Here is a 13,742-nt window from a genome sequence, read left to right as displayed (position 1 = left end):
TGTTGTTGTTAGGAGCCATACATTGGGCTTTGACTTACCAGGCCCATTACGAGTTATATTAATATGGGCCAATGCTAGATAAATTATTGATTTGGACTTGAAAAACAAAAGAGGAGCTGATTAATTGACTTTTGTTTCCGCTACATTCAATACAAGGTCAAATATTTATTAGAAATATATAAAAAAAAAAGAGCATTTTTATTTTTGATTGTTGTCAAGGTATTTAAATATACGATAAAATAATATAATACTCCGTTGATTGTTTATTCTATGATATCAGACTCAGTGATTAATTCTCCTGAAGTAGGAGTAATTAAAGAAAATAAGTCAAAGTATGGGAATGAAGTTGTAATTCCGGAAAGGAGATACGATGAAATCTAGCTGGAAAGTGACCCTTCCATGAAGTCATATTCATGCACTTCACCACCTCTGACTTTACCTTACTTACTTAGTTCCTTAATTAGTCAATTAATATCATATTTCATTTCATTTCATTTCATTTCATTGTTTGGAGATTTCATATCTTTGATGACGCTGAAACTTTAAGCTTATTGCATTATTAATTTGTTGTATTACTACTTAATTACTTATAATACTATAGTCTCCGCCCTTTCTCTTGCATGGCTAGCTTTCATGCATGTTAAATTGTTAACCCACTACATCCATGTAACATATATTCGGAATATATACGTTATATTATTACTTGTTCAAAATCACTTTTTAATGTTTAACAAGTCAATCTAAATATTATTGTTAGTCGGATGCTCAAACGTTATCGGCTCATTTACTGTTGTATTTGCAGGAGTTACATATCTATCATTGACATTTTTTCCTAACATAGATTAATTAAACTCGATCAAAAGAAGGCATTATCTTAAAAGAAAATATATAAATTAATAAAATATATTTTTTACAATTACAAGTTAAGGGACCCCAATAGACAAAAACACATACCATTAACCATTTTGGGGTATTTGGGAACTATTCATCCTACAATCAAAGCTAATTCATTCTAATTATGAGGATAATTTAATTGATCAACAATAATAGTATTGATACAAGAAGTTGGGGGCCGGGTTAATTAATCATAAATAAATGATCGAGGAGAGATTTGAAAAAAATATAGATTCTCGATCCATAATTAATTAATTAATTAATTGTATTAGGTAGATGTAGCAGCTAGGAACATGGAAGAAGAAGGTGGAGGTGTTACGACGTTGTTGGTGGTGGTTCTACCATAATTAAAAATCATAAGATGGTCAGTTGTTGAGGATTCTTGAACCAATGTCACCGTCGTCGTCGTCGTCGTCGTCGTCAATCCCGCGTCTCTTGGACTCCATATGTTGTCTCTTACATGCTGCAACGTCAAGAATGGTAGTAGTTGTTGCCCTCTACATCTTATTTCTACCTGCGCGCGTACATAGTATACATATTAATAAATATATCATATTATACATACATTTTTATAAATACATGAACCAGTCAGACTATCATCTTAATTTTACAAGAATTGACAATCAACTTATTATTATATTATCAATATATAACAGATGGTACGTGGTTTTCATAGATATTCCTTGCATATGCCACTAATGCAAGAAATTGAAAGTTTAAACATAAAGAAAAGACGTGAAAGAATATTCAAAACAATACGTACTACTTCCTACTTCCTATATCATAATCTCCATCAAATCCGCTTCAAAGTGACAGTTAGTTTTAAGAATTAAGATAAGTAGTGGTGCGAATTAGCACTAATTTAATTGTCAACTTTTAACAAATTAAGTCATACGTACATGATATTGAAAATTAACAAGTTCATGGAAGTCATACAGAATATGTGAGCATCTTCTACAAATCAACTATTCCCTTGTCAACAATAAGAGGTTTATTTTATTCGATAATTTTTACCAACAAAACAGAATACAAGAGAATTATTCTTTTTTAGTTTTATCCCAAGATTAAATTTCTCAAATTCTTGTTGGCTTAACTAGCTAGGTGTCATCAATAATTTTAAGAGAGAAATGGAGAAGATTGTAACACACGACAAAACCGTGTTCATAAAATTGGGGTTGCTTAGGGTAAAAGCACTAATTTAAACTAGCTTCTATTAATAAAGAATCCAAGGACACAATGTCCTTGAAGATGTGTTTATGGTATGGGTAAACAATTATGAGTAGCTATGACCATTACGTTCTACCAAACTTTCTTATTCAAATATAATTAATTGTCCTTAAAGATTAAAATTTCCCATTTACCAATTATTGAAATTGTCTTATTTTGGAAAATTCACGATCGAGTTTGTGGTTTATTGTAGAGTACTCTGTTTGATTTCTATATATAGTTGGAATTAAGTTCGCATCGAAGATGATATAGTACATAATCGTACAATATAAGCCAAACAAGGAAATATTTATTCTATGAGGCAAAATTAGGAGGCAAGGCAAGTACCACCTCACCTACAACTACAACTACAAGTCTACAACTGATAGGGGGACACGGGAAACCACTATTTCTAGTTTTCTTCTACTACTACTTCTCTTGCGCCCTTTCTTCGACGTTATCAATATATCAATACTATAAAATGGAAAACGTGGATAATTACTCCTATATAGGAAAAAAAATACAGTATACATTAAAGTGATGATTGATGAGGTCATCATTGTCACAAGCTTATGTCATTCATGCAAACAGTATTTTTCTTAATTATATGGAGAAGTCTACATCAGCAATATAATATGATCCATTATTCATAAACTAAAATTAAAGTGATGTTCTAAACTTTATGTTGATGGATCATGCATCTTCCATTCTTCCCTAAAAGTCTATTTTCCTCCCCGACAAGACGAGGCATAGCACTACGGTCAGCGGTCAGCGGTCAGCCGCTTGCTTAACTAAAAGATACGATTCAATTTTTCCATAATCAATTATCACAAACTATTTAGTAATATTGTATATGATTATGTATATCCTTTTTTGAATAACTATTAATTCTGCCCGCCATCCCACCCATCAAAAGTTTGCCCGACTTTAAATCATTATACTTTGCTCTTAAGCCTAATCATCATCTCATTGACCCTTTTCATTTCCCTAACACATGCACCTATTAATCTATTATACATACACTATTGCTTCTTCTATCTCTTTCTACGACCTACTTCGTGTAACTTTTGTTACTCGTAATACTCCTTGCATATCGTTCTTAGAAATTGCACGCTTTATGTGTTCATGATATTAGTTACTTATGCATGGTTAAAATTATGCTTTTTACCTGTATCAATCAAAATGTTGTAAATATTTAAAAATATAGAAACTAATTGTTAAATTAGTTGATAATAATAAATAAAATAAAATATTATCCTAAACAAGTGTTAATAAAAAAAAAGAGAATCTTTAATCGTATAAAAGTAGATAGGATGCACGAAGCACGGCGGGGAATCGGCAAAAGATTTTGTGGAGCCTTTATTCTCACTCTCACATCAAACAATACGATTACGATTTACGAGTATGGATGTATGATAGAGTACATAAACATAAAACCTAAAGTTTGATGGGTATACAATACATACGTAGTACATACATCTTTCATTATCATTGGAATTTTATATTCAAAAAATTCCATGCACGTCGTATTCACGTTGCTCTTTACTATTGCGTCCATGACAAACCCTATAACTTTGCCAAGGGTCAATCGATCTAATTCCACATATCAACTTTATTTGTCTTTTCATATCCCATCTCACAACTCACATCTTTATGGAGTAATCCATCTTTTTTATTTCTATACATTAAGCAACGTCACCAACGTACAATTAATATGTCATCTTACGCAATTCCATTAATTACATATTTGTAATGTAATGTACGAGTTACTTAAGAGCAACATTAAGGGGGTCTTATCTTAAAACTTTTTTCATATGCCATGTCAGTTTTTCACTAATATTTAATTAATTAAATTTTGTTAAGACTTATTCAGACTCATCCAAATTTAGCTCTTCACCCCTCAAACTCATTTAAAACATCTCAAATAATATAACATCTTTAATTTTTTATTTTATTTAACTAATACATTGAGTCTTAAGTTGAGTCTTAGTTTTTCAACACTCCGTTTAAGACTTTGTTAATACTACCTCACTTCAATGCTGCAAATTGATATATGTAATCTTAAGACTAGCTGAGTCATATGACATGTCACCAAAATTCAAATCTTAAGACTTACTGTTGATGTTGCTCTAATTTTTTTTTTTTTTTTTATGTATATAGCTTAATTAATTACGTAAATAGAGAAGTTAAGTATCATAATGAAAGCCATGTAAACTTCCTCATCAATTAACTAATTAATAGTGTAATCTATTTCATCTAGATTTAGTAAAGCACTTTAATTTGACATTCTATATACTTTAATTCGAAGTATATTTTTTTAAGAAATAATCTTTCATCAATTATATTGCACTCTTCCAAGTTACAACCACTACAAGAATTTGTACTCCCTCCGTTTCTAATTAAGTGTCCAATTTCTATAAATAACGTTTCTTTATAAGTGTCAGTTTCCATTTTTGGACATACACCTTTCCCACTTTTCTATACATTTTTCCCACTGTTCCACACACTTTTCCCACTTTTCTATAAATCATTATTATTTTTTCTTACACATTCTACACTTTTTCCACTTTTCAATATCCACATCCCTTTTTATTTGTACTTTAAACATTAAACAATTATCTACTTTTTCCTTTCCCTAAAAAAACACTCTCAATCATTACCTCTTACATACAATTCAATTTTATCTAAATGTCCAAAGTGGACACATAAATAGGAATGGAGAGAGTATCTTTTGTGACAACCTAATAACGACGGATCAAAAATCCCGTTGTAAAAGCCTTTAACAAAGACGGGAACGACCGTCGTAAATGTCTTTTATGACGGGTTAATGACGAGATTTTCCATTAACGACGACCCCCTTTTAAGACGAGTTCGCGACAGAAAATCTCGTCGTAAATCAAATATTATTGACCTTTAGCGACGGAATTTTCCGTCGTTAATGATACAATTTCTTGTAGTGAACATACTCCCTATGTCCCTTTTTGTTTTAAAAGATTATCTTATTAACATAAAAAGCTCATAAAACCAAAATTTACTCTCACATAAGATAGATTTGGGTCTATCACTTTTGTGTTTACTCAATTCTACACAACCAATTTTAATAAAATAGTACTACTATTTATACACGGAACAAATGATTAGGGTGGAGAAAGTAACCGGAAATCAACGGCACAATAAAAAGTAAGTGATTCAAACAAATCTAAGTGAACCCGCAAATTGGTGGTGAGGTCGAAATCGAGATCCTAGCTAGGCTGCTAGAAGGGCCAATTACACACGTACGTAGGAAGTGCGTATGATACAGAAAGGTTTGTAGGATGATTATGATTTATAGATGATCGAGATGATTGTAAATAAGCGAAAGCATGACGATAGTGGGAGAGATTGATGGTAAGGCATGCAAATGGGCTGCTTTACGTGAAAGCATCCACGTGTAACATGTCTAGGTGATATGCATATGTTATTTATAATACATAATAATTAATATTAATATTAATATTAATATTGATGATGATATATGAATATATGATGGATGTAATAGTACGTTCCACAACTATTACAACTCATTATTAGCATCATCAATAATAATAATTTCTTTTCTTTTCCTACATGTTTTGCTAATTTAAATTGAGTGTCAACTACGACCCCAAAAGATTAAAGACGATGCCGTAAATTGATTGCTATATTCACACATCTCATTAAAAAGTCAATGCACCCCATAATATACATTTTTGACAAAAGACAAATTTACTCATTAGCTACCCTTTTACATACAATAACTTATTTAATGAAAAATGAAAAATGAAAAATGAAAAATGAAAATGATTTCCTATAAAACCTTTGATATTGCATATTATAAGCTAAACTTACATGCAGTAATAATAGATGCATGATTTGATAAATTTATTTGTAATTAATTCCAATTAAAATAATGTATTGGCCGCTGGATCATATCATTTACATCCCTAATAGTAATAGTTGTACTCCTACATGGAGTATCATAAATTCATAACCCTTAAAAAATAAATTAGTGATATTTAGGGTAAGGCTAGGGATTCCAAACATGCCCACTTAATATATATACACTTAAAAATAGTATCCCCTTTAAAACTTTCCCACGGCATCTACAATTATACGGAGTATGCGTTGATGATGATCAATCGAGATATTCAGATAGATATATCAGTGCTTTCTCATTTCTCTATTTTAATCTTTGAATCATCCTCATGCATATGATTGATATGATATATGCATATGATTAATTACTACATACGTTTGCGTGCGGATTTTGAACAAAACCCCATTACTGTGTCTGTTACCATAATGAAATTTATTGAAAATAAGTCTAGCTAGTCTTCTACTCCTTATCATATTGTTTGTCCAACACTTATAGATCAATTACGGAGTACTACTTTATACATATGAATTGAAGAATGAGGTTGATGACGTAGTATTTCGTCTATATATGTCAGTCAGTCAGTCAGCCTATCTTTCATAAGGGTATATGTATAACATACATTTAACTTGGAGATCAATCTACAATGAATTACGGAGTAGGTTGGAAATTGGAATGGATATGAAAAACAGCGTGAATTGCGATAAAATCACGTAAGAGTAGTTTGTGTATAAAAGTAATGATTGCTAATAATAAGTTGCATGTCATGTGATGTGGGATTAATATTGTGGGATTGTGGGAATAGGCCTAGGGTCATTATATCATATATATATATATATATATATATGTGAGAGGTTACTTTAATTTGGACTCGTGTTGATATTTCCAATCTTTTTACTCTCTTTTACGCTAAACCTGAATTCTTACTTGATCGACCTGCAAGAACTTCAATTCATTGATAGGATTTTGATTGATAGCCTTTAATTTTTAAATCAACAATTATGACGTATCACTCACCAACATCCAAGGATAACCGTAACTAGCTAGTTTGTGCTAACTCTATTGTTGCATCTTATCAACGATGCAACACTCTTGGTCACCAACTCTAATCCTAAATTATTCCCTAGCTACTTATTAGGCGGCTTTATTCAAAAATATCAGATTATATCCGAGTTAAGGTAGATTTTTATATTAGTAGGGAGATGATGGTCAATTTAACACTTTTATACCCTTGTCAACAATAGGGCATCATATGATCTACGGATTTTTGTGGCATGTAATGATAGGGCATCTACGAGAGTAACTAAGAGATCGTTACGTTCACCTGATTCAAAGCCTAAGACGAAACAAATGTATTGGCTTGACAGTTTGGTATATGTGATTATGTGTAGGTTAAGAGATTAAAAATTGATTTCCTATAAAATAATCTAAAGAAGTGCGTTGAGAATGTTAAGGTTGACTTAAGGAAGATGAGTATTAGTAACTAAGCTAGATCAATAAAAAAAAAAAAAGGGAATTATAATGAGATAAATTATGAAAATGAAAGGAGAATATTGATAATACCGTCACAAAATTCCATTGGATTAAAAATAAATAAAAGTAAAATGAATTTACGTGCGATGAGTTGATTACATCCTTGATGAAGACGACAAGACAACTAAATGAGAAGTTAAATATAATTAATAGAGTTTACGGGAGATAGATTTCCAGATTCTTGATTGGTACGTTTAATTATTATTTTTCTTATAACATAAATGAATGATTGGTGCAATATTATCCTTTGCATTATACGTATATATTGTGTTCATATAAATATATAATTAATAAGGGGTTGACCATGAAGAATAAAAGGGAATGTTTTACGGAGTAGTAATTAATCCTAAGCTAAGCTAAGTCAAGACAACAAAACAACGCTAGCTTTTATTAATTATATAATTAAAATTGTTAGGTGAATAAATAGAATATTAATTAGTATATGGACGGAGTAGCTTAGTGTATATAATATGCTTTTGACGGCTTTCATAATAATCTCGTTCGTACCAATACATGACATCAACAATATTCGTGAAAATATTAACGCACCAATAACACGTACTATAATAATCCATTTATATTAAACGTCGGACAACTTCTTTTTAAAATAAAAATCAAACGAAGTATATCTTTTGAAATTCGTTCAGCAAAAGAAAAGTTAATTACTCCTACTTATCTTTTTGTAATTATCTTTTTTGGGTCTCTTTGCATCCTTTTTATGCTCTCAATTTGGAGATCTGTTTTTTTTTTTTTTTTTCTTGTAAAATGTTTCTTTTATTGTTCTATTTTTGGAGAAATTAAGGAGTTCTAGCTAACTTAAGCATGACTTGTTTTTGCCGGCCAGCTAGTGATTAATTAATTAAGGAGCACGTAATTAATGACATGGAAAAATAGTTGGAGACATGGATAATTTCCTGGCCTCATCGATATATCATTTGATAGTAGTAGTTGGTTAATCAATAACTATTATTAACATTAAAAGGTTGGTAATACGTACAAATCATTAATTGGATGCATGGTTGATGGTTGGATCATACAAGTAGAATATTCTATGAATTTTAACATTCTTCCCTGGGCTGCAATTAGTTTTTGTTTATGTGATGCACCGGTTTCTCGTCGGTTCCTAACAAAATTTACATGAATGTTTTTCCAAAACAAAAATAAAAAACTTGTGCGTAATACTTGATACTCCCTCCGTTCCATAATGATGTTTCAATTCTACTTTTCACATTGGTCAATTCACATTTTGTATCATCTATTTATCTAATTATACATTAGCAAAAATTATGATTTGTTATATTATTAAAGTTCTCATTTAGACGAATCAAGCAACGCATCACATTAATATGTAATTTCTTATGTATTGGAAATAATTTAATTTTTTTTTTTCAATTGTGAATAGTGTTAGAATTTTAAATTGGAATATTATTATAGAACCGAGGGAGTATTAGCAAAGAGCTAGGTATGATTAGCTCCCCCGTGTCTCCAAAAACTTTTTATACTAAGTAAATTTTTTGTTGCCCGTTAAATGTCAAACAATACAGGAATTTGTATTTTTAACGACAACCTAATTACGATGGATCAAAAATTCCGCCGTAAAGGTTTTTTGCGACGGGGTTAACAACCAAACAAAGACGGGAACAACCGTCGCAAATGTCTTTTACGACGGGTTAATGACGAGATTTTCCATTAATGACGACCCCTTTTATGACGGGTTCGTGATGCAAAATCCCGTCATTAATCAACGATTATTAACCTTTAGCGACGGGATTTCCCATAGTTAATGGTCATTAATCAACGATTATTGCTAAAGGTTAATAATCGTTGATTAATGACGGAATTTTATGTCGTGAACCCGTCATTAAAGGGGGGCGTTGTTAATGTAAAATTCCGTTATTAACCCGTCGTAAAAGACTTTTGTGACGGTTGTTCCCGTCTTTGTTTGGTTGTTAGCCCCGTCGCAAAAGGTTTTTACGACGGAATGTTTAACCTGTCGTAATTAGGTTGTCGTTAGAGATATAAATTCTTGTAGTGGTAGTGCCAAAACACAAAAGTAAGTACTATATTGTACGTATTTCTGGCCGTGCCTTTTGGGGATGAGGCTTCATTTATATCCTTGTGTTTCAATAGATTTACATGTAATAGTACTAGGGGTTAGTTTTATACGAGTTTGAATCTTCAATTCCATAATTTATCCCGCATCTCATGTCTTTCAGAAATAATAATTATCATTATTGTAATATAATTGAGCTAATTCCTACGGACTATATGATTAAATTGTGCAATAATATTGAAGTAGCTCAGAATATACAGGATGGGGTTTTTTTTTTTTTTTTTGTAGTATCATACTCCGTAACATATGCAACTACGCGTTGAGGGAGTATGCATTAATGCATTATATAATTGAGTTACATTTCTTTTTTGCCTAGTTAATAAAGATATTAATTAATTTGTATATTTACCTACATTTGTTAACTGTAAACATTCTTTACCAACTCCTCTCAAGTATTTTTAGTTGATTATTATGGGAAAAAAATTGTAAAATAATCCATATTGATAGGCACTTGATCGGTATGTGGCGTTGTAGTGAAAGAAATAAGTGTAAGCTAAAGGACATGGACATATATATTGTATGAAAAATTGAGTCTCCAATAAAATCAAGTAATTTTTGTTTTGAGGTAGGATCCAAATTATGTTAAGATGGCGGTAGGTATTTCTCTAAATAATTAACCTCTACCTCTAGTCCTCTAGATGTAATATTCCACTCTTTAACTACAATTAAGGACTACTTAATTAATCAACATAAACTTAGATTAGACAAGTAATCTAATTAAGCAATCAATCCTCAAATAAAAAATACTAGTAAACAATTAATAATTTCACAAATTAAGCATGAAAGCTTAGAAGCAATACAAAGTTGAGGAGCGCACTTGGTAGATTAGATTGATAAACACTCACTAATCACTATATATATAGTTGCGTAGCTTAACTTAGGCTCCCCATTAGCCTAAGTAAAAAGAAAATTGAGATTGCAACCTACAAATATACTCACCACCTAAACTAAAACCAATATTACACTACCTATATACTACGTATTATATATATACTCCGTATGTATTAATTTTATAAATCCACGGAATCTAATTGGTTCTTGTTTTTGCCTCTCTAATAATTTTGACGCGGCCTTAACATATAGGGATTCATAGTGGGCGGTGGTGTTTAATTAAGTAGATTTTAACACCATTTATAATGTGTCTTTATGTTGATGAAAATGATCGAGTACTAATCGATTCACATGATCGAGAAGTAACTAGGTATAATTATATAAGTAGAGAAATGGGAATAGGTTGATTGAAGAGTAGTACCTCTGATTCGCTATCCAATCCAAGCTTGTTAGCCACATACTTCATTACTAATCGGACTGTCATCCTCCCATCTCTGATCAAACATTTCCAAACCCAAACAAATACTTTAATTATTGATTAATAAGCCTTTTTTACTTTCACTTTCATTGTCTTTTACATTCATATAGTTGCCATTTATGTACCGTCATGTTATTTGTTTGGGTGCAAATTGAACGTGATTAATTAACACACATAAATTAATTATAAAATAAAGAAAAAGGAAAATAATTACTTGATGCGAAGAAAGCTCTTGGATAGTTGAGGCAAATATGGTTGTTTTGATCTACATTAAACCAAATAAAATGAGCAAGCAAATTCAATGAATTAGTATAAAATAAAAAGTACTACGTATATTATTAGCGGTTAATGATAAAATAATGTAAATAAAATAAAAAGAGAGCTAATAAACTTACTGATGAGGAGAAGCTTGAAGGGCAAACCAAATGCCGGAATGAGGTCTCTTAGGAGGAGGGTGTATAACTCTAAAATCAGAATCTATGGATGACCTGTTTGGTGTAAACGGGCGGGTTAAAAAGGAACCCGGTCCACCTTGAACAGGCAGTGACGGTGGCATAGAGGAGGAGGAAGAAGGAGATATAGAAGACGAACATCCAGCTGCTGCGGCTGATAAACTTGTTCTCTGATTAACAAATCCCCACCCTATCTGATGTTGTTGTTGTTGTTGTTGTTGAAGATGATGATGATGATTACTTAAGAATAATAATTGGTGTTGAGGATGAGGATGAGGATGAGGATGAGGATGAGGATGAGGATGAGGATGAGATTGGGATTGAGGTTGGTGTGGATGAGAGGTCGTCATTAGAAAATGAGTGGCTCCATTATTTGGTGATTCTGATCCAATCCCACCACCAGCAAACATATTACTAGTTGTAAAATCAAAGGGTCGTTGTTGGATTCTAGAGTCTAACACCGCCGGCAATGGATGTATCATTCCGCTGTTTCCACCACCACCTCCTCCTCCGCCGCCTCCTAGGTTGAGCTCTAGCATCAATCCACCTTGGTCGCCTCCCATGTGCATCATCTGAGCTGTTTGATGAGACGAAGGAGTATTGACAACTTGGGGCCTACCTAAACCTAATTGCAGCCAGGTTGTGGTATTGTCCAAGTGGTGATATTGTTGAGGATCGGAAGGCGGCGGAGGTGTAGGGGTATCATCATCCCGGCCTTTAAAAGAGGCGGCGGCAGCAGGGTGATGATCATTAACACTAGTGTTAGATGTCCTGGAGTGTTCTTCCTCATCAGCCATAAAAGTAAAACTCGTATTATGGTAAGAATAATTGGTAGTAGCAATCGATCCTACAACAGCGTTACTAATGTTAGTAGTAGCAGCTATAATGTTGTTGTTGTTGTTGTTGTTGTTGTTGTTGCTGCTGCTGCTAATAGTAGTAGTGATGTTAGTGTTGGCGTCGATGTTATTGTAATAGTCATCCGGAGCAGCGCATCCGTCAGAGAATCGGGTCATGACATCAGCACCACAAGCACCATAAAAAAAGAGATGATTTGCATTTGCATTAGCATGTGGTTTGGATAGTTTAGGAGCAGGAACCATAGTCATATCTTATAGTTAAACTCTAATAATAAATAAAACTCGGAAAAGCTTGAAAGATCTGTGGTGTTGTTGGTGAGATGTTTTTCCATGAGCTAGCTTAGCACGCCCAGTTGGATATCTGTCTCACAATTAACTCACAACTACTTGTCTCCATTTTTTTTAATTAGGAACACACTCGACTACAACTTAATTAATGAAAACTATAAGGGCTTTTTTATGTAAATTTAAATTAAAATTAAAATGAGGGGGATTGCAGTTGCAGGTTTGCAGGTTGCTTCTCTGTTAATATAATTTAGGGGAGAGAGAGAGAGAGAGAGAGAGAGAGAGAGAGAGACAGAGACAGAGAAAGAGAAGCAAAACTCGGTGAGGATCGGAGTAGTCCGTATAAAGAGAGATTAATTATAAACAAGAAGAATTGAATGAAGCTAAGGTGGTCGATCTGTGTTTAATTCTCTTTGTTTGGAAGTTTGTGAGTTGTGATTTTCAGCTTTTTAAGGACATCCATATTGCTGACCTCTTTCTTTTTTATTTAAAAAATGTACAACTTGTTTTATTAAGATTATAATAATATTTGGGGTGAACAGTACGTATATATGTAGCAGTTTGTTTGTTTGACTTTATAAAGACCCATTTTTATTAGAGACATGCCCATGGATGCCTTTCAACTTTCAAGCTACAGCTCAAATTCACCATCAAAACTTTCTTTCTTTTTTAAGGATATATATCCCAATTTACTTCTTTCAGTTTCCTCTTTTGTGCATGCTAACTCAATATTCTCAAACTTCCAACTTACAAAACATTAGTCCAATTTTTAAAATTTATTTTTAAAAATAATAATTATGTAGAGTTCTACTCATGCCGTGGAAGAGAGTATGTTAGGTAATGCCTTGAATAGGTCAAGCCCCTTACTGCAACACCTCAGCACGGGGATACTTTACGGTATCTGTTATTCTGGACTAGGGTTATCTGTTTTGGGCCTATTTTCTGGGTTTTTCCGCATCTGTCTAGATAGTACTATATAAACTTTCTAGGTCATAACCTAGTTGTATTCTGTAATATATACTCCTCAAGATCAATAAAAAATTTCCTCCCCTCTGCCCTTGGTCGTAGCTAACACATTGTTAGTGAACCACGTTAAATCTCTGCGTTCTTTAATTACGTTATTTAATCTTTCTTTACATCCGTTATAACAGAGTATAGCAGTAGTGTATTAATGACAAGGGTGAGTATATCCCTATTTTGT

The 13,742-nt window shown here is 32.4% G+C and overlaps 1 protein-coding gene across 1 annotated transcript; it reads right to left on the bottom strand.

Annotated features, from left to right (window-relative positions):
• Positions 1-869: 869 nt before the first annotated feature.
• Positions 870-13,102, bottom strand: LOC110785757 (protein LAX PANICLE 2). The gene is made up of 4 exons (XM_021990265.2): positions 11,343-13,102; positions 11,162-11,212; positions 10,891-10,963; positions 870-1,408 (listed from the first exon to the last, which is right to left on the bottom strand). The coding sequence occupies exons 1-4, from the start codon at positions 12,503-12,505 to the stop codon at positions 1,163-1,165; spliced, it is 1,533 nt and encodes a 510-aa protein (XP_021845957.2). The 5' UTR covers positions 12,506-13,102; the 3' UTR covers positions 870-1,162.
• Positions 13,103-13,742: the final 640 nt, after the last annotated feature.

The sequence above is a fragment of the Spinacia oleracea genome, chromosome 1 (assembly GCF_020520425.1).
Source record: "Spinacia oleracea cultivar Varoflay chromosome 1, BTI_SOV_V1, whole genome shotgun sequence".
NCBI lineage: Eukaryota > Viridiplantae > Streptophyta > Magnoliopsida > Caryophyllales > Amaranthaceae > Spinacia > Spinacia oleracea.
The sequence above is the reverse complement of the archived record's forward strand: the minus strand, read 5'-3'. Positions and strand labels throughout refer to the sequence as shown.

Bases quoted from the DNA above. Each gene is read 5' to 3' on its own strand.
- LOC110785757 (XM_021990265.2), bottom strand. From the start codon at position 12,505: ATGACTATGGTTCCTGCTCCTAAACTATCCAAACCACATGCTAATGCA. The intron at 11,213-11,342 runs GTAAGTTTATTA...GGTTTAATGTAG, and splicing joins CTTCAAGCTTCTCCTCATCA to ATCAAAACAACCATATTTGC. The intron at 1,409-10,890 runs GTACTACTCTTC...GTACGCGCGCAG, and splicing joins GATTGGATAGCGAATCAGAG to GTAGAAATAAGATGTAGAGG.